The 27,547-nt window shown below is 33.5% G+C and overlaps 3 protein-coding genes across 6 annotated transcripts; 1 reads left to right on the top strand and 2 right to left on the bottom strand.

Moving 5' to 3' along the window:
- The first annotated feature begins 3,804 nt into the window (after positions 1–3,804).
- On the top strand, positions 3,805–8,420 carry LOC140984882 (probable glycerol-3-phosphate dehydrogenase [NAD(+)] 1, cytosolic). Its single transcript, XM_073452560.1, has 5 exons — positions 3,805–5,181; positions 6,841–7,062; positions 7,482–7,729; positions 7,929–8,068; positions 8,161–8,420. The coding sequence occupies exons 1-5, from the start codon at positions 4,527–4,529 to the stop codon at positions 8,279–8,281; spliced, it is 1,386 nt and encodes a 461-aa protein (XP_073308661.1). The 5' UTR covers positions 3,805–4,526; the 3' UTR covers positions 8,282–8,420.
- A 4,445-nt stretch (positions 8,421–12,865) lies between these two features.
- Positions 12,866–21,157, bottom strand: LOC140985270 (pleiotropic drug resistance protein 3-like). The gene is made up of 24 exons (XM_073453066.1): positions 20,488–21,157; positions 20,273–20,396; positions 19,698–19,783; positions 19,170–19,254; positions 18,892–19,051; positions 18,709–18,785; positions 18,480–18,533; positions 18,294–18,384; positions 17,700–18,001; positions 17,341–17,622; positions 16,924–17,237; positions 16,662–16,822; positions 16,476–16,579; positions 16,040–16,193; positions 15,833–15,964; positions 15,676–15,749; positions 15,268–15,600; positions 14,885–15,175; positions 14,721–14,804; positions 14,493–14,626; positions 14,143–14,370; positions 13,860–14,031; positions 13,441–13,695; positions 12,866–13,338 (listed from the first exon to the last, which is right to left on the bottom strand). The coding sequence occupies exons 1-24, from the start codon at positions 20,859–20,861 to the stop codon at positions 13,072–13,074; spliced, it is 4,338 nt and encodes a 1,445-aa protein (XP_073309167.1). The 5' UTR covers positions 20,862–21,157; the 3' UTR covers positions 12,866–13,071.
- A 1,070-nt stretch (positions 21,158–22,227) lies between these two features.
- On the bottom strand, positions 22,228–24,917 carry LOC140983827 (probable L-cysteine desulfhydrase, chloroplastic). Of its 4 annotated transcripts, none has more exons than XM_073450982.1 (2): positions 23,496–24,916; positions 22,228–22,491 (listed from the first exon to the last, which is right to left on the bottom strand). In XM_073450982.1, the coding sequence occupies exon 1, from the start codon at positions 24,811–24,813 to the stop codon at positions 23,500–23,502; it is 1,314 nt and encodes a 437-aa protein (XP_073307083.1). In that variant the 5' UTR covers positions 24,814–24,916; the 3' UTR covers positions 22,228–22,491; positions 23,496–23,499. The 4 variants fall into 4 exon arrangements, 3 of the variants coding, with proteins under 3 accessions (XP_073307083.1, XP_073307085.1, XP_073307084.1); XR_012176522.1 differs by lacking the exon at positions 22,228–22,491 and adding an exon at positions 22,792–22,876 and having other exon boundaries at positions 23,243–24,917; XM_073450984.1 differs by lacking the exon at positions 22,228–22,491 and adding an exon at positions 22,792–23,085 and having other exon boundaries at positions 23,496–24,917.
- Between the last annotated feature and the right edge of the window lie 2,630 nt (positions 24,918–27,547).

Genomic DNA, 27,547 nt, shown 5'->3' with positions numbered 1-27,547 from the left:
AACATTGTAGCCACATCTCTCGACTCTGAGCTTTGGGGATTTTATCAGCCTGTAGGGTTCTGAGCGTTAACTGTCAAGACGTTCAGCTAAACTGTTCCTTGGACAAGATTTCAGTTGCAAGCCTACCAATTTTGCTGACAAACAGACGAAACTCAGTCATGTTGGGATGTTGGTTGATTAAAGTGGAGCTTAATCATCAGCAATATGTCGCCGCTTAATTGTCATATCAGATCAAAATAGATGATCAATGAGGTTCAGCATCAGTTGAGTCTAGTTTGAGTCAGCCCAACCAGTTAGTCAGCAAAGAGATTAAGTTCAAGGCAAATTAGCTGCTCTTCTGGCAAAGAAACTCAAAATCGTTGAAGCATTTCAAGCAGTCAAGACAACCAGTTGTTGGTATATCCAGTTCTGTCATACACAAACTGACTGGCTAATGTTATTTAAAATATGCTATTGTAGTAGTAATTTTCCTTACAACTGATGATGTAATTAAATGTAAAATACAAGGAAGTTTATTTGATTAAATAAACATCATGTTTATCCAGTTGAGTTTTGATGTGACTGAATTGATATTTTCAGATTTCTTGTCTACACTGCTTGAATGATTAAATATCTGCCTATTTGTATAAGGCAATTTTTGTATTGCCTTCTCCATATATTTTGACAATTACTAGTGCATCGACATACTTATACAATATTTTTTAAATAGAAAAAAAAAGGGAAAAAAAGACCGAAGTTGGAATCGAGAGAGTTTTGCAATGCTAGAAACCATAAGAAGTAGTGGGAAAGTTGGGTATTGTGAGTGAGATGATTTGTTGATAAATATTAGGTGTGGAGGGATGTTTTAGGGGTATAAAAAGAAAAATTTGGTGAAAAATCACCATGACACCAAAAACAATTGTATATGTTGCTTAGACTTAATAAGATAGTAAAAGATTATTATTATTATTATTTTAGATTAAAGTTTTATCGGATCTGATTTATTTTAACACCAGTATACTAATTAATTATGTTAATTCTTCATTAAAAAAATAATTGATCTAAACTTTATCAAATAATAGATAATCAATATCAATATTATTAAATTGAATTTACATTGATATTGCTAATAAAAGCAGATTTATTTATTTATTTATTTTTCATGCCAAATCATGATGTCTCACCAGACCAAGTAAAAAACAATTTCTCGTTAAAATAAATACCATCATATTTCGCTATCCAATAACAATCCTTTCCCGGAAGGCATACATGCCTCGCGTCTCCTCTGTAAGCCTCGAAAATTATCTTTTTCGAACCCCAATCAGCATGACAAATATAGTAAATATATTCTAAAACATCAGTAAAACTCCAGCTAAAATCTTGGTTTGCATAAAGTGTTCGGTTTTTGAAATCACCGTCTCGATCATGGCACGACACGATCAGCGGTGGCGACTCCGAGGGCAGTTTGTCGACGATATGAAGATCAATTCTAAGGCCATATTTTCTAAGGCCATATGCAAGGAAAAAGTTGCATGTAAGGAACAATAACAAGACTTGAGTTATCTTGTCCATTGCTGACATTATGGTTTGTAGGATTGGAGGTGCATGGTGACATATATATATAGATAGCTAGTCAGCCAATATTCAAGATAATTGTAATAATCCAATTTTTGAAGTTTGCTAAAATTCAAATTGTGTGAAAACCAGAAAATGTGAGAAAAAGTGTTGTAATTTAATTGAGAAAGATTGTTTGTTAAATCATAATCAGATTACAATAAAAGATGGTTTTCATTATGGAGATATATCTTTTGTATTTATAATCATTAATATTCTTCGATTTCCTCCAACTTTCTTTCTTATGAATCTGATTCAAAAATTTATTTTGTTATCACGTATTTACAAAAGGCAAAAACTTGTGTGAGCCGATCTCACGGATCGTATTTTGTGAGACGGATATTTTATTTGGGTTATCCATGAAAAAATATTACTTTTTATGCTAAGAGTATATATTACTTTTTATTGTGAATATCGGTAAGGTTGACCCGTCTCACAGATAAAAATTCGTGAGACCGTCTCACAAGAGGCCTACTCTTTACAAAAAGCTAAAAAAACACATTATGTTGTTATAATAAACACTGTAATAATTAAATCAATCTGATTTAATACATCCATAGTATACTAAATTATTATATTTCCAGAATATAAATAGTCGATATATATATATATATATATATATATATTTAATTAAAATAATTTAACAAGTGTAATTAATAATATATGATTTTATGTATCAACTTGGCCTTTAAATAGTTAATGAGAAGCACGCATCGATGTCAAAAATAAATTAAGGCTCGTGTTTTTAAATAAAATTTAAGAGATTTATAAATTTTAAAAATCGAGGAGGCGAAATTAAATAAAGAATTTTATCTTTTTTATGTTTTAATTAATTATTTATATGATAACTTATACATAAAAGAAATTTGAGAAAAAATTGAACCTAGCTCTGCTTCTGATTGAAGCCACCTTCTTCAGGGCAATATCGAGAATAATACAATATGTTGTTTTATTAATAGGTTGTTGGAGGAGGGGACTGTAATCATCTTTAAAGTTTCAGTAAATTTTTTCGAGACACTTTCACGTATCTATTTTTTTTAAGAAAACCAACTTAATTTGTATTTAAAATGAAAAGTAATATTTTTATTATAAAATATAATATATTTTATGAATCGGGTTAATTGGAGATCTGTCTCACAAATTTTCATAATCCAGGCAGGCAAACTAAATTCTTGCATAAATAAATATATTCGGCATACCGAACCTTCGGAATGGATGATAGAGGTTATTTTAACTCAATCGTGGAAATTAAATCTCCAAACATGATGCATTAATTAATTAACTATATAAATACATGATGTTCTTGATGTCGTTCATGTATAAAAAAAATCTATGAATTATCTCACACACATAATAAGAATATAATATGCAACGAATATTATGGAAAAATGAAATTTTTCTCAACTCATTTATACATAAAAAAGGAAAAAGATAATGCATGAGAAAAAAAATAATTGTACATCGTGTTAAAATTATAGAGTAGATATCTTGTGAGACGATCTCACGAATTTTTATCTGTGAGACAGGTCAACCCTACCGATATTCACAATAAAAAGTAATACTCTTAGCATAAAAAGTAATATTTTTTCATGGATGATCTAAATAAGATATCTGTCTCACAAAATACGACTCGTAAAACCGTCTCACATAAACTTTTGCTAAAATTAATAACAAATAAGGGACACTTGGCACTAATAAAACAACAATACAGAATAATAAATTATATAAATTATCGTTATATATTATTATTTAATTATTTTTTTAGAGAAGATGCTGAATATTTATGTCAAAAAATAAACTTGAGTCTTATATAAATAGATAGGTAGAACTTAACGACAGAAGTTTGTTATAATTAATCTGAATTTTGACGTCTCGTTGAAAATTTAGAATTTTGGAGTGAGATAAGTTACAAACGGTCAACTTAACTCAATTGATTTGGTCAAAACGGTCTCAAAAAATAATATATATCAGACATGTCGACTCGTTCTATATTTGGATTGAAAACTAATATTTTTGACATAAAAATAATATTTTTTTTATAAATTTGGTCAAATAAAATATTCATCTGACCAGATTGATTCATGAAACGAGTTCACCTGAATTTTTATGAACTTATATAGTAGTATTGAATATAAGAAAAAAAATTAAAATATTATGGTATTTTTTGTTTAGAAGGAGACAAAAGCAAAGGTTGATCCGCATGTCCAGATAGGATCGCTTAGCTACATCGGGTTTCATTTGCATGAACATCGATTTCTTCGCAAAAAAGAAAGCCAATTAACCATTTTCAGCTAGAAGTCGAGACCTCCGCAGTAAAGCACTCACCTCCTGTTTATCCTACTCTTACCGGAAGACAGCTCAGCTTCTTTGCTTTATCCTCACATTTTGTCCTTCAAGCTTACGTTTTTTAGGTGGGGTTGGCTAACCTAATTTCTCTTTCTGTTTGACGGGTTATCCAGATCTGGTGCTTGGGAATGTTCTGTTATCGTCCTTACTTCATACGGTTCGTTTTTTATTTTACCCTTAATCGGGGAAACCAATGTGTTTGTAATGGTGTTTCATTGGCTCTGGCCATCTGGCATTCTAGAATTTAAGCTAAAGTCGTTTTATTGGCCGATTTTGTTCTGAATTATCTGACTGGAGCCGGTTGTTAAAGTTTGGTGTGAAACCCACCAACGAAATCGGCGTGTTCTCGATGTTTTTGTGTTCAGACTGTTGTCTTTTTGCATTGCTGTATGAAAGGGGGAGCGAAAGTGTAAAGCCCATGTGGGATCTTCAATTTGGTTATCCAATTTCGATTTGTAGTTTTTGACCTTATTGATTGGCATTTGATATTAAATCTTGTCTGTTATATTCACCTCAACAAAGTCTGTATGCGTGGGACATTTTTTAGTTCAATTCATTTGTTAAAGTGGGAGATTCATTAAAAGAAAATGGTACCTGCTACTGAAGGAGGCAACGGATATTCGAATGGAACGATTCATAACACAAATTGTTCTTCAGAAGAAAAGATTGACGAGCTTCGTGAATTGTTTGGGAAAGTAGATGGGGATCCATTAAGGATTGTCTGTGTCGGTGCAGGGGCATGGGGCAGTGTATTTGCAGCGATGCTGCAAGATGGATATGGGAATTTTCGAGATAAGGTTCAGATTAGGATATGGAGAAGGCCTGGAAGGTCCGTTGATAGAGCCACAGCTGAGCATTTATTTGAGGTGATTAATTCGAGGGAAGATGTGTTGAGGAGGCTGATAAGGCGATGCGCATATTTGAAATATGTAGAAGCAAGATTAGGTGATCGAACACTTAATGCTGATGAGATTTTGAAAGATGGGTTCTGCTTGAATATGATTGACACTCCACTCTGTCCATTAAAGGTCGTGACAAACTTGCAAGAGGCGGTATGGGATGCTGATATTGTTATTAATGGATTGCCTTCGACGGAAACTCGGGAAGCTTTTGAGGAGATTAGTAGGTTTTGGAAGGAACGAATTACTGCTCCTGTTATTGTGTCTTTGGCAAAGGGAATAGAAGCTGAACTAGAGCCTGAGCCTCGGATAATCACTCCCACTCAGATGATCAATCGAGCAAGTAAGACACGTGCACCATTTTTCGTAGCTTTTTATGTGTTTTTACTGATTAAATGGATAGTTTTGTGATCTCGTAATTCATTGAGATAAAGTGTTTGTCTCATTTGAGATATTCTATGTTACTCTGGTATCTACTGGTAAATACGATTGATAATTGATTAATACTATGACGTAAAAAAGGTGGAGCAAACTATATAACTTTTAACTTTATTTAATTTCATCTTTCTGATAATATGTATGCTATATATTTAGAGCTTTAAACTCTCTAGGTGGAGATTAATTGGAGGTTTAAGATGACGGTATGAAATATTTTTCAGTAGATGAATAAATAATCTTTTTTTTTTAATCTTTTTCCCTGTATGCATGGGAATACAATCCTGGATTTTTTTAAAACTATGGTTTATCTACAAATTTCATGTTACTGGATTTGCCTTAAAAACTTAAGTTGCAATGTACGGTTTCTAGTTGACCATGTCATCTGTGTTTCAATAAGAAAAGGAAGGTTATTAAAATTCAATGATTAGCTACAAAGAGTGTAACGACCATGAGCTATCTCGATCATGGACTCCATATGGGACCTTCTCTCGTAAAAACGGGCTCCCTCTGGAGCCTTCTCCCTCATGGGCTTTTCCACAAGCCATTACTCATAGAATATCATCATCTCTGAAAAATGGGCCCAATTGGTTCTGACACTCTAGGAATCTATGTACTTATCGTGGAGGTCTTAGGTTCGAGTGCTTGGGGACGAGGATATTCTATGAGTTATGGCGCATGAGAAAGCCCGTGAGAGGAAAGGCCTCGGAGCCTGTTTAAGGGAGAGGCCCCAAGATCAGGATAGCCCATAGTCGTTACAAAAAAAAAGACCAACACTCTAGGAATCTAAGTATTTATCCTGAAGGTCTTAGGTTGAGGTAACGGAAATGAACCCATTTTCTAGGGATGATATTCTATGAGTAGTGACACTTGGGAAATCCCGTGATGGATAAGGCCCCGAGGGAGCCTATTTATGAGAGAGCTCCAGAGAGAGCCCAAGATTGGGATGGCCCATGATTGTCACAAAGAGTGCCTGTAATGAAGAAATTTACATCATGTTAAATTGTTAATAACTTTTTAAGTCTCCTCTTGATCCTGTGCGCAGTTTTTGAACTTGTGTTATTCTTCTAACATCCAACCATTTTATGATCAACTCCAAATGATATGGAACTAAACTTCCGTACTCATTTTGGGTTCATTGCTCCAGTCTTTGCATACTTTCATTGAAAGAATATGTATGATAAGTGTGCATATGAGCACAATAATATGGCCAACCATATAAAACATATTTAAATTTTAAATGACTTCTGTTGTACCTGTATCATCAAATCAATGATCAAGGTGCATTTTTGAAAAGTTAAGAAATGTGTTTGTATAAGGTGGATGCTAGGATATTTCAATATAAGCATGTACTAAATGACATACTGTAATCATTAGCAATTGATCGAATCATTTTCCTTTAGTGTAAAAAATTTATTTTCCTTCTTGCTGTTTACATGTCTCTGATAACACATGGATCGATCAATAGCATAGATGCAATAAATTTTGTTTTGGATCCAACTCTTATATTTTCTTTTTTGAAATTGAAATTGACTATTTTCTATTTTTCATTTATGGCCTATTTCAGCTAAGGTTCCTATGGAAAACATTCTTTACCTTGGAGGGCCTAATATTGCATCTGAGATTTACAACAAGGAATATGCTAATGCTCGGATCTGTGGAACCGAAAAATGGAGGAAACCACTGGCAAAGTTTCTCAGGCAGCCACATTTTATTGTTTGGGATAACGGTGATCTTGTTACTCATGAGGTTATGGGTGGTTTGAAGAATGTATATGCAATTGGGGCTGGTAAGCATTCGTGGATTTTTGTGTACATACATTGTTACATACATACATATATATATTTGAGTTTTGTGTTTGCGTGTTCTTCAAACTCGAAAAATATGGATAGTAATTATTGTTTCTGACTTGTGAAAGAATCAAGGGATTTCTGCAGCTGGTCTTTTTCTCATTTTTTTAGAAGTTTTGACGTTTTGTGGAGAAGGCGATATAAAGATAAAAGTAACATTATTTTGCCATTACGTCTTGTATATTTTGCTCTTAGTTCATTTTAGCCTTGTGGCTTGTGGTACCTCATGATGTAGGGATTTGTCGTGTAATCTACTGCTTGAAAATAACGATCCATAATTCTTCTGACAAGACTTCATATTATTTTGATTTCCTGGATGATCATCTGTATTAACATTTATAAATCGAAATATGGATAGGGATGGTTGCGGATCTAACTAACGAGAGTGCAACTAGCAAGTCAGTCTATTTCGCGCACTGTACATCAGAAATGATCTTTATCACGCATCTTTTGACGGAAGAACCAGAAAAGCTTGCAGGTCCTCTGTTGGCCGACACTTATGTGACACTGTTGAAAGGCCGTAATGCTTGGTACGGCCAAAAGTTGGCTAAAAAAGAGATAAGCCTCGATATGGGGGACAGCATCAAAGGCAAGGGAACAATTCAGGTATGTGTTTCAAAGTACTAGAACAAATCATGTAATATACTTGTACTGATTCAATTGAAAAATATATTTATACATCTACACTAGATGATTAAGGGAGACAGATTAAAGTAACCAGTTTTTGGTCACTTTGGCCGCAGGTTTTATTTCATAAAATCGTTCCCTCTGATATTGGTAACTTATTTCCTCACCTCTACTACAGGGTGTTTCTGCTGTGAAAGCATTCTACGAGCTACTTAGTCAATCTTCGTTAAATGTTCTACATCCGAGCAAAAACGAGCATGTTGCTCCAGTGGAGCTATGTCCAATCCTGCAAACACTATATAAAATTCTGATTTTGAGGTATGATATCGATTAACATCTGATGTATCAGCGAATGTAATAATATATGACAACATACTATGATTATTGATTTATCTGAATGTCTGTCGCAGAGAGGTAACTTGCGAGGGGATTCTTGAAGCCTTAAGAGACGAAACGATGAATGATCCTCGAGAACGTATCGAAATGGCTCAGAGCCACGCAGTTTATCGGCCTTCTTTGCTTCGAAAATAGTTGTATTAGCAAGGGGAATGGTCCATGTTTTTTGTTTATATTAATACATGTTGATGAAAATGGGAGGCTACCGGAACTATTAAATTATAAATGAGTTGAATGATGTGTATTTAAGATAGTTCAGAAGTTGTTTGTGAAACCCATGGAAAAGTTTTGCTTAAAGTTATAAATTATTATTTTTATTTTATTAATACAAATACATTTAATTCTCCAAATAAAGAAAAATGTTGGAAGCCCGTTTATTGAGGTGCAATGCTATAACTTTGACTTTGTTCACTAAATTACTGTGTAGTNTATATAAGCATAAAAGATTGTCAAATACATAAATATTACATTTTTTCGTCCAAAATTCTTTTCCACAAATAGAGCTGACATCAACATCGATACAAATAACTGTTTAAATTGAAAAATGTGTCAATGGTTATTAAATGTTATTCATGTCAACATTGATTAAATGTCTTGAAACTGTAAAACGATATTTCCAAAACATAATTTAATGATTCCGGTTGGATATGTATATAAAAAATAAATATTTCAGATACAAACTTGATAAATGCTTCAATCTAATCTAAATACATATATGTATGTATAAGTATAACATAAATATCTCAAGTCAGTCTTGATTAAATTCCTCGATTTAAATATATGTGTATAACATAAATATTTTCATTACTCACACATAACTTTCAAAATCCATTTTTAAATATGTTACTCACAAAAACAATCATCCAAAACCCACACAAAATAATATTTTAATATATCAAGTCAGCATTGATTAAATATCTCAATTTTTAATCATATTATATACGAGATACAGTATGTGTATCGTACGAGTGAAATATTAGTTAAGCATAATATAATATTCTAAAATTTTAAGAATATAGATAAAAAGATGATCTGATTTAAAATTATAGATAAAGATATGAACGAAATATTAAAAATAGGCTATTTTAGAAAAATAAAAAATATCGATAAAGTTATATAATGAGGGTATAATTGTAATTTTAAATAAGATTTCACCAAATAAATTAAAATTTAGTTAGTATTGGGGACTTAACTTTGAGTTAATTTCTTGTGAGACGGTATCATATGTCTATGTCATGATACGAGTCAATTCAATTCATACATACTACGAAAAGTATTAATTCTGACATAAAGAGTAATATTTTTTCATGAATTAGGTATGTCGAATATATGTATCACAAAATTGAGACGTGAGACGGTCTAACAAGAATTTTTGTGATTGTCTTTAATTAATAGTATAGATATGTTATCGACTTGTTATCATCGGTAAAGTATTTAGAATAAAGGATTGAATAATAATTTCAAACTTAAAATTCTTCTACTTCTGAAAAGTGTGCTTATGAAATGTTTTAAGAAGTCAGAAATCGGTCTCGTTCTTTGAAATTGCAGCAGATTACTTTAAGAAGTGCGGAATCAGTGCACAACACTTTAATGAGCTAAAAGCTATAGAAGGAAGTAAGACACTATACTTGTTTCAGGAAGTTCGAAGGATAAAACTCTTCTACGTCTCTCTTTCTTCTAATTCCAGAAAGTATTACCAGAAGAATTTGATTGGTACACACTTGTAGAAACCCACCTCAGCATGTCTTACATTTGCCTACTGAAACTCCTAGTTTTATAATGCAATCATTTTAAGAAATTTAATTCTGGGAAAGACTCTTTCTTCATATTACAAATTCTTCACATTTTACGATAGTTAAAATAATGAAAGGAGTGCGAATGAAGATAACACAATTTATCTTCTGAATCTGATAAGGCTTTTAAGCGTGTACTGGTTTTTCCGATGCTTCGAAAGGCTCAAGTCTTTTTGAAAAATGATTCACAGTAAATTCAGAGTTCGAGAATTGAAGAGATGGAGAGATATTTTGTGAATCATTGAGAAACTTTTATATAGTTGATATTCAATATTCAAATAAGAACGATTCTTTTACTCGTTAAGAGTACTTGAATCTAGACTTTTTTTATAGTCAATAATAAATTATCTTGTACAATTCATTTAATGACATTAAATGAAGTGTTAAATAAGAACATTTTTAGATAGATAGTACAAACAAAATGAATAACATCAGTCTCTTATTAAAGATTATATGATTTAGTGTTAGTCCAACATGTTATTATAAGAAACTAGTAGGATGATTATTGCTTCTGATTTTGAATTACTGAATTCTAGATTTTAGATTTTTGATGTCTGATTTTGACGGCCTACTAGAGTTTCTTCTAAATGAGTGTTCTGGTTTTCTTTAACCTTAAAATTAGCAGAACCCTACAATTCTGGTTTTCCTTAAGTATTAAATCACTAAAAATAAGGTTATGGATTTCCTTAATTACTACATCACCACAATTAAGATTTTCTTAAAAATTTTCCCTTTATAATGATGCCAAAACTCATAGATTATAAAGCAGATAAAAAATAAGATAAGAGCATAAATAAGCAAATTGAGAACATCAGTATCATAACAATGGATAGAGTAATTGTAGTTAAATTAAAGAAAAGCTTAAAAACATAATTGATTTCTTCATCTTCACTTTCAATTTGATCTTAGTACATGTTATGTTTATGTTCTTTTTCTTGCATATTCTTCTCTTTTTTGGGCAGCACTTGCTTTGACTAAATGAATAAATTCAAATAAGTGCTCAGAAAGGTTGCTAACTTGGTTATTCAATTTCTGAACAGATTGAGATTGAGATGGATCATTAACTCGGTTATCCAATTGTTCAGAACTCTTCCAAATGCATATATTCTTGTTTCTAACATTCATAACCTTCTTGGAGGTCATCAGGGGTGGATTTACAATAGGGCTCACGAGGGCCATGGCCCCCCAACTTTTATATATATATATATAACCACAATAAATTAAAAAGCATGTATCTCCACGACAAGACAAGAGTTTCTGTAAGTGTAAACCCAGGTTCGAATTTTAAATTTTTTTCCCCTTTTTTAATTAATAATTGATTTACTTTTAATTTTTTAATATTTTATTATTTTTAAATTTATCATCTATGAAAAGCCTTTTCTACTATCAGGTGATGAGTCTGCTGACTCTTCCAGTTTTTACCGTTACTACAAAACAATTATTCTCAACTATGAATATCGTCAAAACTAGGATTCAGAGCAAAATGAATGATGATTTTTTCTCGAATGTATTGATGATATTTATTTAAAAAGAAATTGCTTAAAATATTTGTATAGATGTTATTATCGAACAATTTGAAAATTTTAAGGAACGTCGAATTCTTTTTAGTTAGAATTTTTTTTTAAAAAAAATGTATTGTTTATGTTTAGTTGAATATAACCGATATAATTTTTGTCTTTCCTCTTTTAATATTTTGTCTGTATTTTATAAACGGCCTCCACAGAGTCGAAATTCTAGATCCGCCCCTGGAGGTCGTAAATACAACACTTAGGATATCAAATAAAAGAAAGAAAAACATATTTAAAAGGTTTACAGCACTTCGACATATTAGGAAAAAAATTCGAACCCAACAAGAGTGTGTGAAAATCAATGCAAGAAATGAGCTTTGAGAGACAAATCCTCCACACCAAAATGAGTTTGTGGCATTCTCTTCCTTGTTCAAATATCGAAAAATACATCATTTGAAGAAATGCACTCACATAAAAGAGATGAACTTTCATAAAATAATTGTGTGAGAGTCTTTGCATAAAGACATTAAATAATGTGTAATTATTTGTTAACTTCTTGTGAAGAACATTGAAAGCATGCTAGGACTTCTAATCCAGATAGTGACATTGCTTGGATCGGGATTACATAATGAGTTGTATAATTCAAGTCTTCTAGAAGAATTTAACCTTCAGACTTTCATAAACAAATTTTTGTCTATTTATTTTATCACATTTAATTACTGCTATTGTTTTGGTAAACAGAATTGAAGCATTTTATGTTTATCTAAAATACCAAAATGTCGCATCCAAAGTGTTGATAAAATGCTTCAACTAAACTTTTTTTATTATTTCAACTTGCATTCTTTTCAAATGATTTCTAAAATATTTAATCAATTTTTAAAAGGTTATGTTGAGTAACTTATGCTTTGTTTGAAAATTGAACTTTATTCATGAATATTTATGACTGTTATTAATTATAATGTTTAACATACATATAATCATTCATATTTCATTTTTTTATGGTTTTAATCTTCAAATGCTAACAACTATAATTCTTAAAACATATAATCTATAATACTCAAATTCATAATAATGGTAATTCAAGAATCATCACAATGAGAAAATATCAAAATAAACAAATTAATTAATCGAGACTTTTTTCTATATATAAAGTGATATATAAACGTTAGATCTTCTAAAGTTAATTTCTATAATCAATGAATAGACACAATTACAAAGATATATATGAATTAAAATTCTTTGGTAAATTTTAGTTATTTTACCTAATTTTTTCAATTGAATATTGCAAAAACTGAAAGCAAGATAATTAAATTCCTTGACAAAACATCATTCGCATAGAAACTCAATGTGATCTGCTGCTGTAAAATAAATACAAAACGAAAGGAAGTGAATTGAAGTTGAGTCCAAGGAGAAAAAAATATTTAATTATTCAAACAAAACTTTGCTTACTAATATTCTATGCATACTAAAGTACACATGCACAAGATTGGATTGTTCAAAACAACAACAGAAAAAGAAAAACAAACAAACAAGAAGAGAGAAAATAATCTGATAATTCGGCAACACATTTAACAAGACCCAAAACAAGAACAATGGACAATGAAATTCAAATGTTTACAAGTGCTTATCTCCTTTGAAAGTTCAAGTTTTCGATGCAAACTGCGAACAGAGAAGCGAAAGCAATGGGGTACAGCATCAGAAGAACACCAACAAGAGGCAACATATCATGGTGATATCCAAAATAGTCTCTCAAAAAATCTTCAATTCTTTTGTTTTCACCAAACACAACAATTTGCTTCCCTATATCTCCAAACTGTGAATTCAGCATCCCATTTAAAGTCCAAGAAGTTGGAACCACATAATAAAACCATACCCACCACTTGGGAATTTGCTGGAAATCATGATCATAGTTCATCAATATATATCAAAGTTTAAGTATAAATATCACCAGCAAAAGAAATTAGTTTCAATATTCTAAATATGTAATACTTACAGGTCGGGGAATGAGGAATCCAGAGAACAGATTTAGAAATGTGTAAAAGGCTGATTGTGAAATGGCAGCTACCGGAAAGCTTGGAGTTATCGATATCAGCAGCATTCCGAGGTAAGTGAAGTATAAAAGTGAACAGAACATGGAGTAGAAATACCAGAAGATCTTGTATGCTGACCAATAGTATCCGATCATTGGATATGTGATTACCGTAAATGCTATTGCTTGAGCAAACAGATATGGAATCTCGATTATGACCTGCAAAATCAAGAAGCCCGCTCTTGAGAGAGCCTAGAGATATTTTAACATCCGTAGACATATAATCATTACTCTTCATAAATGGGAAAATATAGTTTTTTTCTCAATCTTCTCCATTTATTACCAAGAAATTACAGTATGTGATGCAGCAGAATGGGGCATACCTGAGCTGATGAATAAGCCCATGAGGCATACATCCCTGCAAATCTTTCTCTGTAGAGAACGTTTCGCTCTGTGCTGACATATGGTAGGACGGATGCAGAATTGTTTATTCCACAGAAGAGCGTCGAGCTATACATTGAACCAAGCAGAGTGAATAGACTCTGCTGATTATGTCTATTGAAAACCGGTCAAAAGAAACATACATAAGAGTTTGGAACATAAAGAGTACTCCAAGGATTAACTGGTGAAATTGTGAGAATTACATAATTCAAGATGCTTTCTTACATTTTCTTGCCTTGACCCCAGAAAAGGAAACCAAAAAGGAAAGACGCAAAAAGCATATGCAAGGAGCGCATCAAGTTGTAGGAAGGGCTTCTCCAATAAGACCAGTGCTGCTTCCACAGACAAGCTTTGAATTGTTGCCAACCATTTTGGGAATAGGTGGTAGGGAAATGCAAATCTTTTGATCCCGAAGGTGGCAAGCTAAGCTTTCTCACAAGCTCTTTTTTTTCCCTTCAAATTAAAAATCACTTCCATTAGATACTGCAATGGAAGATATCAAATGGTCCATTTCAGCAGGCCATGTAAGAAACCAAGTTCACAGAAAAAGTATTTTGTCCAACTTGTTAACTTACTCGTGCAAAGCAGAATGCTCGTAAATCTGTGCAAAGTCTACTCCAAGTTCAGCTTCTGAAGAAGTTGACGTGACCTCCAACATCCACGTGGCCGGATTGTAGTTATCTCTTATTTTTGGGACACCGGAGATGCACTACAAATTTAAAGCCAGAAAAAAGTATAATCTAGCCTGCAGTAGAAAGCACATATATACTAGATATTTGAGAAACGAAAAACGGTCATCCTACCTCAAAATACTCTATCACTTTGCAGGAGTGCTGGCCTAAGGGTCCACAATATATCATGCGACCTCCAGCTTTCAGAAGTACCAACTGTAGGCACAAAGTGATAACTTCCGTTGTTCAGAAAGTAATTTAAGGCTATAAAAAATGAAATTTAGTGCCAAAACTACCTCATCAAATGCTTCAAATATGTTGATGCTTGGTTGATGAATGGTGCAGACAATTGTTCTCCCAGTATTTGCCACATTCTTTACTGCCCGCATGACGATTGCTGCTGACCTGGCGTCGAGTCCAGTTGTTGGCTCGTCCATGAAGATTATTGAGGGGTTTGCTACAAGTTCCACAGCTATAGTCAACCGCTTCCGTTGCTCAGTTGACAAACCGGTAACACCAGGAGTACCCACTAATGCATCTTTTATTCCATCAAGCTCAATTGTTTCAAGGACTTCGTTAACAAATTCCTACAAGAATACCAAACAAAAACGAATAATATTATTGCAAATTGGAAGAAGAATTAGATAGAAATTTGATAATTGAGTACATATGATCTTACATATTTTGTCTTTGGATTGATATTGGATTGAAGGCGTAGCCAAGCTGAAAAAACTACTGATTCTTCCACTGTAATTTGTGGAGAATGTATGTCAGTTTGCTCACAGTAACCTGAAATTCTAGCGAATGTCCTTTGATTTTTTGGGTAACCCCCAATTCTTATTTCTCCTTCCACAATGCCAACAGTTTTCCTACCAGAAAGTACATCAAGAAGGGTTGTTTTCCCAGCTCCACTGACACCCATGAGAGCAGTAAGAATACCGGGTCTAAATGCCCCGGTTATATCACATAAAAGTTGACGCCTTTTCTGAGTGTAACCATGCTCCTTCATGGCCTGAAAAGGAAAGTATTCAACAAACTACACCAAATAATTGATCTTTGGGTTCAGAAATAGATAATGTGTCTTTACCATTGGTGTTTCAATGTAGTATTGAACGTCTTGGAAAGATATAGACAGGGGTTCAAAAGGTAAAACCATTTTCTCTGAAACAAAAAAGTAACATACTATTCAATTATGGAACCAAATGTTATATTGTTTCTGGGACAGAGAGATGTAAGATATAAACCTTTATGCAATTTTGTGCTAGTTGTTGGAGGATCTCGCAGTTTTTCTTCTTCTCGCATTTTGTTCTTGGATTCTTTACTTCCATGTAATTGAGTGAGTGTTTCACTTGAAATGATGACACGAGAACCAGATGCTGATACGATTTTAACAAAAATTATTTGATTGATCTTTTACAATCATAAGGACGGAACTACAGTGATGTTCTTACATTTTAAGAAACTTAAGGCCAATACGAACCCAATGTTGAAGAGCACTGTCAGTCCAAACAAGGCACCTATTGATATCCAAAAAAAATATCCTCCGAAATTTAGCCCACGGTTTTCAAGTGTCTGATGTCCCAATGTGGTATTTCCTGATAGCCCCTTTACACAAATGGTGTATCATAAGAAATACAAAAATAATGTCCCAAAAAACTTATCTAAGAATCAACCAAAGAAACTGAGATAGATATGTCACTGAATGCTTGTGAGAACTTGTGAGTTGTGAAATACAAACTTAGCTTAGCAAATTTCCAGATCCTTAAAACGGGCAGATCAATATTCATTTTAAATATCAGAAAAATAGCAAAATAAAACAAATACAAAGGACACTGTCAACACTATCATTATTTGTGTGAAAGAGATGCATGATTATTATATGCTAACCTTTTGCCATCTTGGTGCTAGAAACTCATTTATCGAAAGGCCTATCTCTCCGTAGGATAATGGAGAAACCCAAAATGCCCATTTTAACCAAGACGGCATGGATGCTGCAAAGAAGGTTAGTTCTGGAGGTAAGGTACACCTTCATAAAGTACAAGGAATCTAATCTAATTAAAAAAAATTACCGACGTCTTGGAATCAGAAAGCCACTGAATAGCATCACGAATACTATCGCCAAACTACCAGCTGTTGTAGATGCGACCATAGTACGAAAAATTGACGCCAAGAAACGGAACATAGAGATTGAGGCCATGTGGACAGCGCATATCATCATCATGTGGCTAAAAAACCTGGAAAAGAAATTATTAATTTTTTGGAACATAGGATGAAATGCAATCTATTAAACTAAAAAGAAGCATATGAAGCATTCACTATGCTTTGGTCCACCAACCTCCCAGGCTCTGGGCTATACCCAATGACGTAATAAGTAAGAGAAGTCCATGCTAAAGCTGACAACAACGAGAGAGGAATCTTGAGAATGGTAGCTGGAACTGCATATGCCCAAGCAGGGTAGAAACGTAAATCTCTCTGTTTGTAGAAAACTGCAAGCCTTGAAACGGTCATCGAGAGCTCAGGCATTCCATCAATAAGAACAACTATCAGAGAATAAAATAGTGCTCCCAAGTAGTTATTTGCATGGACGAGATCAATGCCCATCTGTGTCCTCAAGAATACAGTCATTGATACAGATGCTATGATGACAAGCTGCAAAAGTAAGTTATCGAGCATACACGTTAGAATTCTCAAGGGAAAAAATTGCATATTGAACTTGAAAGGATTGAGGAAGTTAAAATATAATTGTGCTAACCTGAACAACTTTGAATATGTAAACGAAAGAATTTCTTTTCATGAGAAGAAGTTCTCTTGACATACAAGATCTAAAGAGATTCCATTTCGGCAAAGAATACCCACTAAAACTAATTGCATTCTTGTGGCTCTTCGACTTGTCAAATGGAATGGAGAGTTCTACATTAAGCTTCTTTCCTTGCGGAGACTCCTTATATTTCCTTGAAAATGTATCTATAGAAACATAACTGTAAGGTTTTTGAGTTTCATGCCAGTATTGTTCTTGATCTTTTCTTGATATAACCTGGAAATAAAAAACTAGTAAATATTTTGGCCAACAAAACAAGAAATTGATGTTAAAATACTGTCCGATATACATGCCTCCTGGAGAAAGTCAGCCACTCCTTTTCTTTCAGGACATTGAAACCCACAAGTCCTAAAGAATTCTAAAATATCACTTCGGGGTCCATGATAGGCAATATTCCCTTCTCCCATCAAGATAACATCATCAAAGAGATCAAAGGTTTCTGGTGCCGGCTGGAGAAGTGAAACAAGTATTGTAGCATCTGTGATGTGTGCCAGTTGTTGAAGGAAGCTGACGACCTGATATGTGGTCGAGCTATCCAAACCACTCGAAATTTCATCCATGAATAAAGCTTTTGTCGGCCCAACAATCATTTCACCTACATAACATTGTCTTAGCCTTAGTATGTCATGCGCCAACCACATTAAGTAAATGAGACTCCACATGATTGATTCTGCTAGCAGGTGTTTCACATTCATTCTTGCTTTATGAAATTGTTAATCCAAGCTGGTACAGGAATTAAATTATTTAGCCTTAAAACCTAATCAAAATCTTCCTTGTAACCGATGTCAGATATGTATCATCACTTTTCTTTAAAGTTGCAAGATCTCCTCGTGTTTGGAAGCACAAAGGTTTGGCCAAATACTCGTAAGGGACGAGATTGTGGTTACCTGTTGTCAGTCTCTTCTTCTGACCACCAGAAATACCTCTTCTCATTGCATCTCCAAATAGTGTATCAGCACAGATATCAAGACCAAGTATCTGAAATACATGGGAAGAGTTTTGAATCTGTAATCAACCAAAAAATCTTTTGCAAGATAACTAAAATGAAGCAGTTACATATGACAAGAAAGTACTTTCAACATGTAGTCTGTTTGAAGATTTGTCTTTTGACCTTCCAAAGAGATTGCCTGCACAGTTAACGACGTTTACAACATAGTGACATTACGGAATGGAAAACAAGTGATTTTTGGAACGAAGATTCATTCACTGAAATTTTTGAAAGCCTTTTCAATTTCTTATTATCTATTAATAATTCTTTACAATTACAATTAAGTAAGACAGAATATGAGGCTCCAAGATTACCTTCATGTAAGTATCTATATCTGGATCTGGTATGATTTTTGCTTCTTTCTCTCTTCTTGTAAGCTCAGTCATGATTTCTTTTGAATGAGATGGAGCATCATACACACAATTGTTATGACAAAATAGTTTCAAAAAAATAATTGTAATTTCTAAAAGTAAAATGACATAAATACATACACACACCTGCTCTGCTACCAATACCCTGACATTGAGATGAAAAATCAAGTGTTTCCCTGACAGTCATTTCCGGGATATGCAGATCATATTGGCTTATATAAGCTGACGTTTTCTGGGCTACAAACTCATCAAATGTGTATCCGTTGTATGAAACCTCACCAGTAACCTGTTGTTTAGAAACAATTAGATCATTACTCAGAGGTCTCAGTAAAAATTATCTTCCTGATTTGAACTTGTTCTTTGAATACGATTCAGATCTTTATAACTACGCAAAATAGAGGCACCTTTAATGATTTGTCCAAATTTCCTGATAAAGATTTCAATAGTGTAGTCTTCCCACACCCTGGAGGACCAAGTAATAGCGTCAATCTGTAATCACGTAATCACAAAATTCTGAGTCAAATGTATAATATATCCTGGACAAACAAACCAAACAGAACATAAAAGACTGGATGGATAGAACTCCAATTCCCTCCCTGAATTGATATTGAAGTTAGAATTCAAATGACACTTCCTGTGCCTTACACAAAGACAACATTAAAATTTTCGAAGAAGAATGGAGCTGCTTTAACTTGGTGTCGTTTTAACACTACTTCAAGATAAACTTTTACAATGGAAGCTGTGAACTACTGTACATTTGTGTTCTCACATACCAGGTAACAAGTGTAATTTCATCGAACAAATTGCACACAAGAAAATAATGACTCAATTCTTGTAAGGGACGGAGAGACAAAAAGCAGTTTAGCATAGAGAATGAAATGAAGTTAAAGAAAACCCATTAAGTCTGGTCATGGAAAGTGTCTACACTGTACCTTCCAGGCTTAATCAAACCACTAACATTGTTAATGATGTTTATATGTGCCTTTTGTGACTGCAAACCAGGAAGCCTGGCGATATCCTGTAAAACAAAAAGAGCATGTATTCAGCATAGGGAAATGCAAATTATTACGTTGCTTCAAATTCTTAGTATCCATGTAGATTCTTCTTTTGTGTGCATGCCTCAAAAGTTAATAATTAGCAAATGTAGGATCATGATACTCCCCACCCTTGACAATCCAACCCGAAAGAGTACCCATTCCTGGACTACATGTACCCACTTAAAAGAATTCGTGAATTTTAGTTCAGGCTATGATGTTAACAGACTTCATCATTGACACCAGCTCGAAGAGTTCATTCCCGGTCTACTTTCACTATATCGGTTCTCAAAGAGAGCACCAATGTTAGGTTATCAGTTGTTACATATGTCACAGAAACGTAAATCGTGTTCAACATACAGCAACAAATGCACGAAGAGTAAGCGAAAGGTGAAGCCTTCAGTCAGTTCAGTGTTTCCAATTTCAACATGTTGATGAACTATTAATTAAGAACAAAACTAAACAAAGCTTACCGATATCATGCTCTTAAAAGAATTCCAAAGAGTAGGGAGCGGCTTTCCATAAACAACTTCACATTCGGCTTCTATACTCAAATTCGTGTATCTCACCTCAATGGTTGGCAATTTTACACCAACTCTGCAAGAATTAATCCAACAAATCTTATCTAACGAACCCATTAAATCATTGCTAGTTGGCATTCAAGATTTCCAGAAATAAAAAAACTTACTTGTCCATTCTTTTTCTAATTTTATGCAGCAATTCGAGATTATCGTGCTCAATGTGTTTGATAAGTTTCTCGATGAACACATGCCTTTCCTGGGCACCAAGCTTAGTAACATCGACCACTCTTTTCCCTCTAATCCCATCTCCATGTTCATCATCTTCATCGAACAACGAAGATTTCAATCGTTCAAAAGTCGGCAGCCTGTCGATTTCCTCCCACTGCAACTTAGCATCATCGTCCAAATCAAAGTTCCTATCCGAACCCAAGCTCCGAAAACTCGATGCATGACGCCGCAAAGATGCTCTGAAGCTTCTCCCAATCTCCGAGAGCTCATTCCTGAATGATTCAATTTCATCCACTCCAATCAACTGCGCCATTCTCAGCTGAACAATCCAAGTTCCAACCTTTTTGCAATGTTACTGAACATTAAATAGTGGGCTTCATGTTGTGTTTCATGCCTTTTTCAGACAATGCAGCACGATGAGGTGAGGCCATGCGTCACTCAAGATTTCGATGCATGCCATTAAAAAAACAAGTTCGACGTTTTGAATTTTAATGTTAAATATGAAGTAATCACATCCCACAAATTGTTCTTCAAATTAAAATTATAGATCGAGACGGCATTGAATTACCCATTAAACCTTTTTAAAAATATTTATTTGGCGGCATTAACTGAGCATTCTTCTCTGCTTCTGTTAGACTGCCAATAACATCTAGTGGTTCAAATCAAACAAATCGAAATTGTATATTAAATAATAATATTTTTTCTTTGTAATAATTGAATTAATAGAAAATAATCTCACCCAAAAAAAGGGGGAAAAACAAGTTTGATTCAGAATTATCGAAATATATGCCAAAAAGGGTTTTTAGTTCATCCCCCTTGATTTGATTGTATGGTTTGGAATAGACAAAATCAAACAGAATTAAATGATTTGATTCCTCAGTTGGATTAAATTCGAAATTTTACATATTGACTTTCCAGGTTTGCACATACATTCTGTAGATTGGGTAGTCTATCGATCAAACATTAATGTCAACATTCTTGATTTTTTTTTTTGGTTCGTGAATTTTAATATTTGAGTAGGTTTTTTGTGAGACGGTTTCACGAATCTTTATCTGTGAGACGAGTCAACCCTACCGATATTTACAATAAAAATTAATAATTTTAAGATAAAAAATAATATTTTTTCATGGATGACCCAAATAAGAGATCTGTCTCATAAAATACGACCCGTGAGACCGTCTGACACAAGTTTTTGCCTTAATATTTTAATTAACTTTTAGGAATACGTTAAAAATTATATTATCTCACGAGCGTGAACATAAATTCAAACATTAGATTAACATTATTTGATAATTAAATTCAAACTAAACTAATAGAACTCGAATTCCTTTTTTTTTTAATGATGAAAAGTATGCACGACAACTCACCTTATTTATTTAAAAAAGTTTATGATTTTAAAATAATATTTGAAGTATTTTCTAGGTTTTTTAAGAAGGAAGAGATTAGAATTATTATTATAATTTTAATTTCTCTGTTTATATATGATTAAACATTTTCCCTTCTCAAAATAAGCTTTTTCAAAATATTTATATTTATATTTCCAAAATTATTTTGCCATTAAAAAATATAGCTTTAAAAATCATTAAATCGAATCAATAATAAATTGTCAAATTTAGAAGAGGGGGGGGGGGGGGGGGGGGGGGGGAGGTGAAGGAATGACTTAACAGCAAACATCAGAAAAGAAAATGAGGTTAACTGATTGATGATCATGAGAAACTCAATGAAGTGAGGTATCATTGGTACATAACCATTGACTTTTTTACTATTACAAACAACACAGCACTAGTGTTGAGGCTTGATACTAGAAGTCAAATTTTATTGTTTTCCCAGGAAGTTTGTACCCGAAAAATTATCCGGGGCGAGTAAATAGTGATACCTTCGATTTCAGGGTCACCAAGCTAGGCAAAGCTAAAGAAGATATCGTGTGCTTACATCCGGGTAAGCTGCAGAAGGGGAAACGATGAATTCAGACATAAATCAGTTTACGTGCATATGCATGTGTCTTTGTGCGTGATAATATCAAGCCTACAACTTTGCAAGTATTCTTTTTCTGGTCACAAGGGATTTAAAAGGTTAAGATTGTTTATCGTGTGCTACAGTAAAGATTACTCTAATGAGGCAAGAATACATAAATAAAGGTAGCTCTCAAACCAGAAGTTCTTTCTGCTAAGCAATGCCCAATATTTGCAGCAATTTCATATGCCAAATCTCATTACAAACAGATCCAAAATGCATTACTCACATACCTTTAATCGTAATAATTTTTCAATGTAAGTAACTATTGTATCATAAATATGACAGTTAACAATTTATACAATCTTTAATCTTCTGACAACAATATTTATAGGATGGTTCCACTAATATATTGGTTGATAAAGAGTAATTCATTATATTAACGGTTTTTTGTACTATTCAATTCTTTGTGTTCCTGAATTCTTTAGGGTTTGGGGGTATGGCCGTGCCAAGATCTCCAGAGGAAGGCTTGACAATGATTTGCTCTTCAAATGCATGCTTCTATCATCAAAAAACAAGTTTTCCTTTAATAAAAAAGTTAGGGTCATTCAATAATTTGGATGTTCCTTAATCACTTTAGCATTGAGGAAATGCATGGCCGTAACCTCCAAAACGAGACATCACAATACCATATTTTAAATGCATGCTTCTATCCTAGAAAACCTCTGAGTATAAAACAACTCATCAATAACCACCAACGTCAATCTTTCAAAACGTTATTAATTTGTCACCACAACAAGAAGAAAAGGGAAACATTGAGTGAACAGGATAACACTTCTGACCATTATCAAAGCCAAGAGTCAAAGAAAAATGACCATTATTAAAGCTGGGGGTTGAAACGAAGACAAACCAGATGGTTTTTGCCCTGCAATGTCTAACAGGTAACAACTCCATATTGTAATCCACAAAAAAAACATGCAAAATGAACCATCACCTTTTCAGTTGGAAAGTGATGCGCAAGTAACACCAGCTTTGACCAACTTGTTGACAGCATCCCTTAACCTATTGTAGTCCTCAACCACATTGTACACCTGATGAGAAATCCTAGCATACCCTGTGATTGGATCAACTTCTCCCTCAACTGGCTCCCTATAGTAAATCGGAACCTCAACCTTAAAAACAGTTCTCAAATTAGCCCTCAATTTCAATGCATCTGAATCACTCTTAATCCCCAAACAAGTGGGCATTCCCACCATAGCCATACTCGAGCACATATCCAGAGGAGTCCCCAATTCTGTCCCCCATGCGTCTACTAACATTTCTGCCATCTCTATCACTGCCTGGTGATTCCTCTGCATAATCCCATATATGCCACCCTCAAACCGATTCAAGAATTCCATAACCTCTGGCAAAACTAATTGAGAGCTATAGTCCCTCGTCCCGGTCCAGGCACTCTCCATTGCTAACCCATTACCGTATTCATGAGACACTACAGGGTGGTGTAAGTCAGAGGATTCTTCCGACATCTTACAATACAAAAATGCTGCAGATGGCGGGCAAAACAACCACTTGTGCAAATTACTAGTGTAAAACTCAGCGCCTATATCCTTCATGTCTAAATCCACATTGCCAATGGCGTGTGCCCCATCAATAAATATTTTATCAACACCCTCGTCTCTACACATTCTCACAAGCTCTTTCACAGGGATTATTACACAGGGCATTGAAGTTATATGATCGATGACAGCCAATCTAATCTTTCTACCATTTTCTTTCCCTTTTTGAAGAGCCTTTTGAAATTCAAATATAATATCAGAACTAGATTTCACAGGAAAAGGAAGGTGCACCTCAATGACATGGCCACCGGCGCGAGAAATGTACGCGTGGACGGACTTCTTGACGGCTCCGTATGCATAGTGGAGCATGATAACGGCGTCACCGGGATGAAAACGAGATAAGAAGAAAGACCAGGTGGTATGCTGTAGGACGATAGCTGCGGCGGTGGTGGCGTTATCCACGACGGAGACTTCATCTGGATTGTCCGCGTTGATGAGAGTCTGGATTAGGCGACGGGTTTCGAAGATGGAGGGCTTGAGTGTGTTGAAATAGAAATAATCTGGCTGACGAAGGAAGAGGAGCTGGTGGCGCTGTTGGGCAGCGATAATTGTGGCTGGACAGCACCCGAAGCTTCCGTTGTTTATGCGGGCCACTGTGGGGTCATGATGGGAGAATTCGGAGCGGATCTCCTCCGGGGTTATTGATTTTAATGAATTTTGCGTGGTGGAGCCGCTTCTGGGGAGGAGAGAATCCATCGAGGCCGACGGACGACGGTGGTGGTGGTGGCGGCGGCGGCGGCGTTATAGATGTGATGTATGAAATGGGGGGGAAGTGGGTGACATGGAAGCAAAGCATTACTGAGTAAGCGAAGTGGAAGCTCACTCAACTGCCGCCCGGAAGAGACAGTTGACATCGGGCCTCCGTCACGTGCATATCACGTGATCTATTTTAATAACATCTTTTTTTTAATTATTTTAAAGTAAATTTATTTATGCCAACGGTTTCACATATCAATTGATTCAATTTCATTAAAACAGATGCATAAATTGTAATATTTTTCTCATGAATCGGGTCGGATTGAAAATCTGTCTCATCTTTTTATTCTTTCATTGATAATTTTTCTATTTTTTTGGTTGAATCATTATATATGATCATCTACTTTAAAAAACAATTTGAACAAAAGTTTACGTGTGTAATTATTATCTATAGAAATACGTAAAAAACAATGAATGCTTATAAATTTATAACAATGTTTAAGTTCCCAATGTTGAGAGTTCAAATACAATAATCAATCACTAATTCTTACGTCGAAAACTAAGCTTAGTTTAAATATTAAACAATATCTTGACAATATTAATGTCAATGCTACTATAAATGCGAAAATAATTCTATATTTTGTTCACGAATGAGCTGCAACAGCTCGATCGTGAACAAACAAACTTATATATTTGAAACGATTGACGTTAGTCGAACTTGATGTTCGATATCTCATTTTTCAATATCGGTGCTATACATTTACGAAGTTGTGATATTTAATTATTAATATTTTATATTTACGAGGTTGTAATAATTTGCATTTTTTTGGTCGTACGGACGACAGGAAGATCAGTTTTTGTTTTCATGTAAGTGTTGAAATAAAATATTCGACCACAAAAAAATATTTAATACACTTAGATTTTGGAATTTTATTAGGGATGTTAAAATCAGACACGATCCACTAACTTAACATGGTTCAACCCGAATAAATCAGGTTTTGTTTTAGGGTTTTTGGGTTCGGGTTAGACCCGATAGCTGACCCGAAAAAAATTATCGGGTTGGGTTGTGTTCGGGTCAATCCGAGTTGACCCGAAAATTTTATTTTTTTTTAAAAAATAATTAATAAATATTGTCTACATTTTTATATATTGTATGTCTGAAAAATTATTTATTGTATATTTATATCATAAATTTTAATAATTTAATATTTATTTTGAATTTTTTTTATTTTTTAAACAATTATTTATTTGATTTAGTAAATATATTTTATTTTTCTACGATTAGATTTTCAAATTTAAATCATATATATAAGGGAGATTTTGTTATTATGTGTTTAAATTAAAATAATAATAATATTATTATTATTGAATTTTATTTAATTTTCTTTAAAAAAAATTTTAAAAAATTCAAAATCAGGTTAATCGGGTCGATCAGTTCGGGTTCGGGTTCAGATTCGGGTTGAGAGTTTTTCGGTTGGCTCGGGTTAGAATTGAACAATTTTTGAATAATACAATTGCTCAACCCGACTGAACCCACCCGAATTGACACCCTTAAATTTTACTATCTAAAACAAACCAAAACATTTCTTCGTTAATTAATAGATTTTTTGGAATTAACAATGTCATGATATATGTGCTCTGGTTTTTAGTTTTAAGAGATACGTTGAAATTGGGAATTTATTTTGAACAAACAAAATAATTAAGGTAAAATTATAATTTTGACTCTCTTTAATTTCGCAATATTGGAAAGAATTTTGTAAATACCTATGAATTAATACTCGATAAATTAATAATAATTTATCTAAAATAATATTTTTCCAGTCCCGATTTGGGACAATGACTTTTTATTTAATTCAATTAATGTAATCTCAATAAAAAAAAAACTTTTTAAAACAATAAATTATTAATTTATCGACTTATTAATACAACTCTAAACTAATAAAATTTTATGGTCTCAATATTATTAATTTATAAAAAATTAATTGTATTTATGATTTTTTTTTTTTTTTGACTCATGGACTCACTACTTGACGCTTGGATTTCACGTTTTTATGGTATCAAAATTAAGGTTTCACCGTCATTAATTAAACTTAGGTGAGAAGAAAAGAGTTTAGATGGTCAAAAGTACTAGTGATGCTCTTGGATCGGTTGGATAGTGGAATCATACCAAACCTGTAAGATTTCAGACCGACAGTATAACTCAATTTCAAACCATAACTAAATTGACCGGTTCATTTATGTTGTATTGGTTGTTAGACTGCGAGTCTCAACTGTTTGTGAGAATACTAAGAGTTTTAACTTAGAAAGTGGATAAGACTTAATATTGAAGTTAGTTGTTACAAAGTGTTGTAAAATCAAAGTCTTCTATTGAAATTCTTACTAAGTAGAAGAAGGGTTACGTAGGAGCATGAACATTTGAACATCCATAAAAATACTTGTGACATTTCCTTATCACAATTATGTATCTTATTGAGCTGCTATATTTGATTATATAATATTCATAAGAACCATCATACCGTTTTTCGCACAAATTTGTGGTCCGACCGTTTCATAAAGTATTGATAAAATCAGATATTGTATAGCTAACACTATCGTGGTCTGTTGCATTATATAACAGTTTTAAATAAAATTTTAAAACAGTTTATTTACCACCATCTAAATTCTAACTCGATTATAACAAATGGTATCAGATAGAGTTTTTCTCGACCTTTGATATACATATGTTAAAATGGTT

This window comes from Primulina huaijiensis, chromosome 9 (assembly GCF_012295235.1).
Source record: "Primulina huaijiensis isolate GDHJ02 chromosome 9, ASM1229523v2, whole genome shotgun sequence".
NCBI lineage: Eukaryota > Viridiplantae > Streptophyta > Magnoliopsida > Lamiales > Gesneriaceae > Primulina > Primulina huaijiensis.
Note: the sequence above shows the minus strand (reverse complement) of the source record. Positions and strands in the feature narration are given on the sequence as shown.

What these genes read in the sequence shown, in the direction of transcription:
- LOC140984882 (XM_073452560.1), top strand. Translation starts at nt 4,527, where the DNA reads ATGGTACCTGCTACTGAAGGAGGCAACGGATATTCGAATGGAACGATT. An exon ending in AAGGCAAGGGAACAATTCAG is followed by an intron (nt 7,730 to 7,928) that starts GTATGTGTTTCA and finishes CCTCTACTACAG; the next exon opens with GGTGTTTCTGCTGTGAAAGC. An exon ending in TATAAAATTCTGATTTTGAG is followed by an intron (nt 8,069 to 8,160) that starts GTATGATATCGA and finishes TGTCTGTCGCAG; the next exon opens with AGAGGTAACTTGCGAGGGGA.
- LOC140985270 (XM_073453066.1), bottom strand. Translation starts at nt 20,861, where the DNA reads ATGGCGCAGTTGATTGGAGTGGATGAAATTGAATCATTCAGGAATGAG. An exon ending in GGGTATTGGTAGCAGAGCAG is followed by an intron (nt 18,786 to 18,891) that starts GTGTGTGTATGT and finishes CTCATTCAAAAG; the next exon opens with AAATCATGACTGAGCTTACA. An exon ending in TATTTGAAGCATTTGATGAG is followed by an intron (nt 14,805 to 14,884) that starts GTAGTTTTGGCA and finishes TTGTGCCTACAG; the next exon opens with TTGGTACTTCTGAAAGCTGG.
- LOC140983827 (XM_073450984.1), bottom strand. Translation starts at nt 24,813, where the DNA reads ATGGATTCTCTCCTCCCCAGAAGCGGCTCCACCACGCAAAATTCATTA.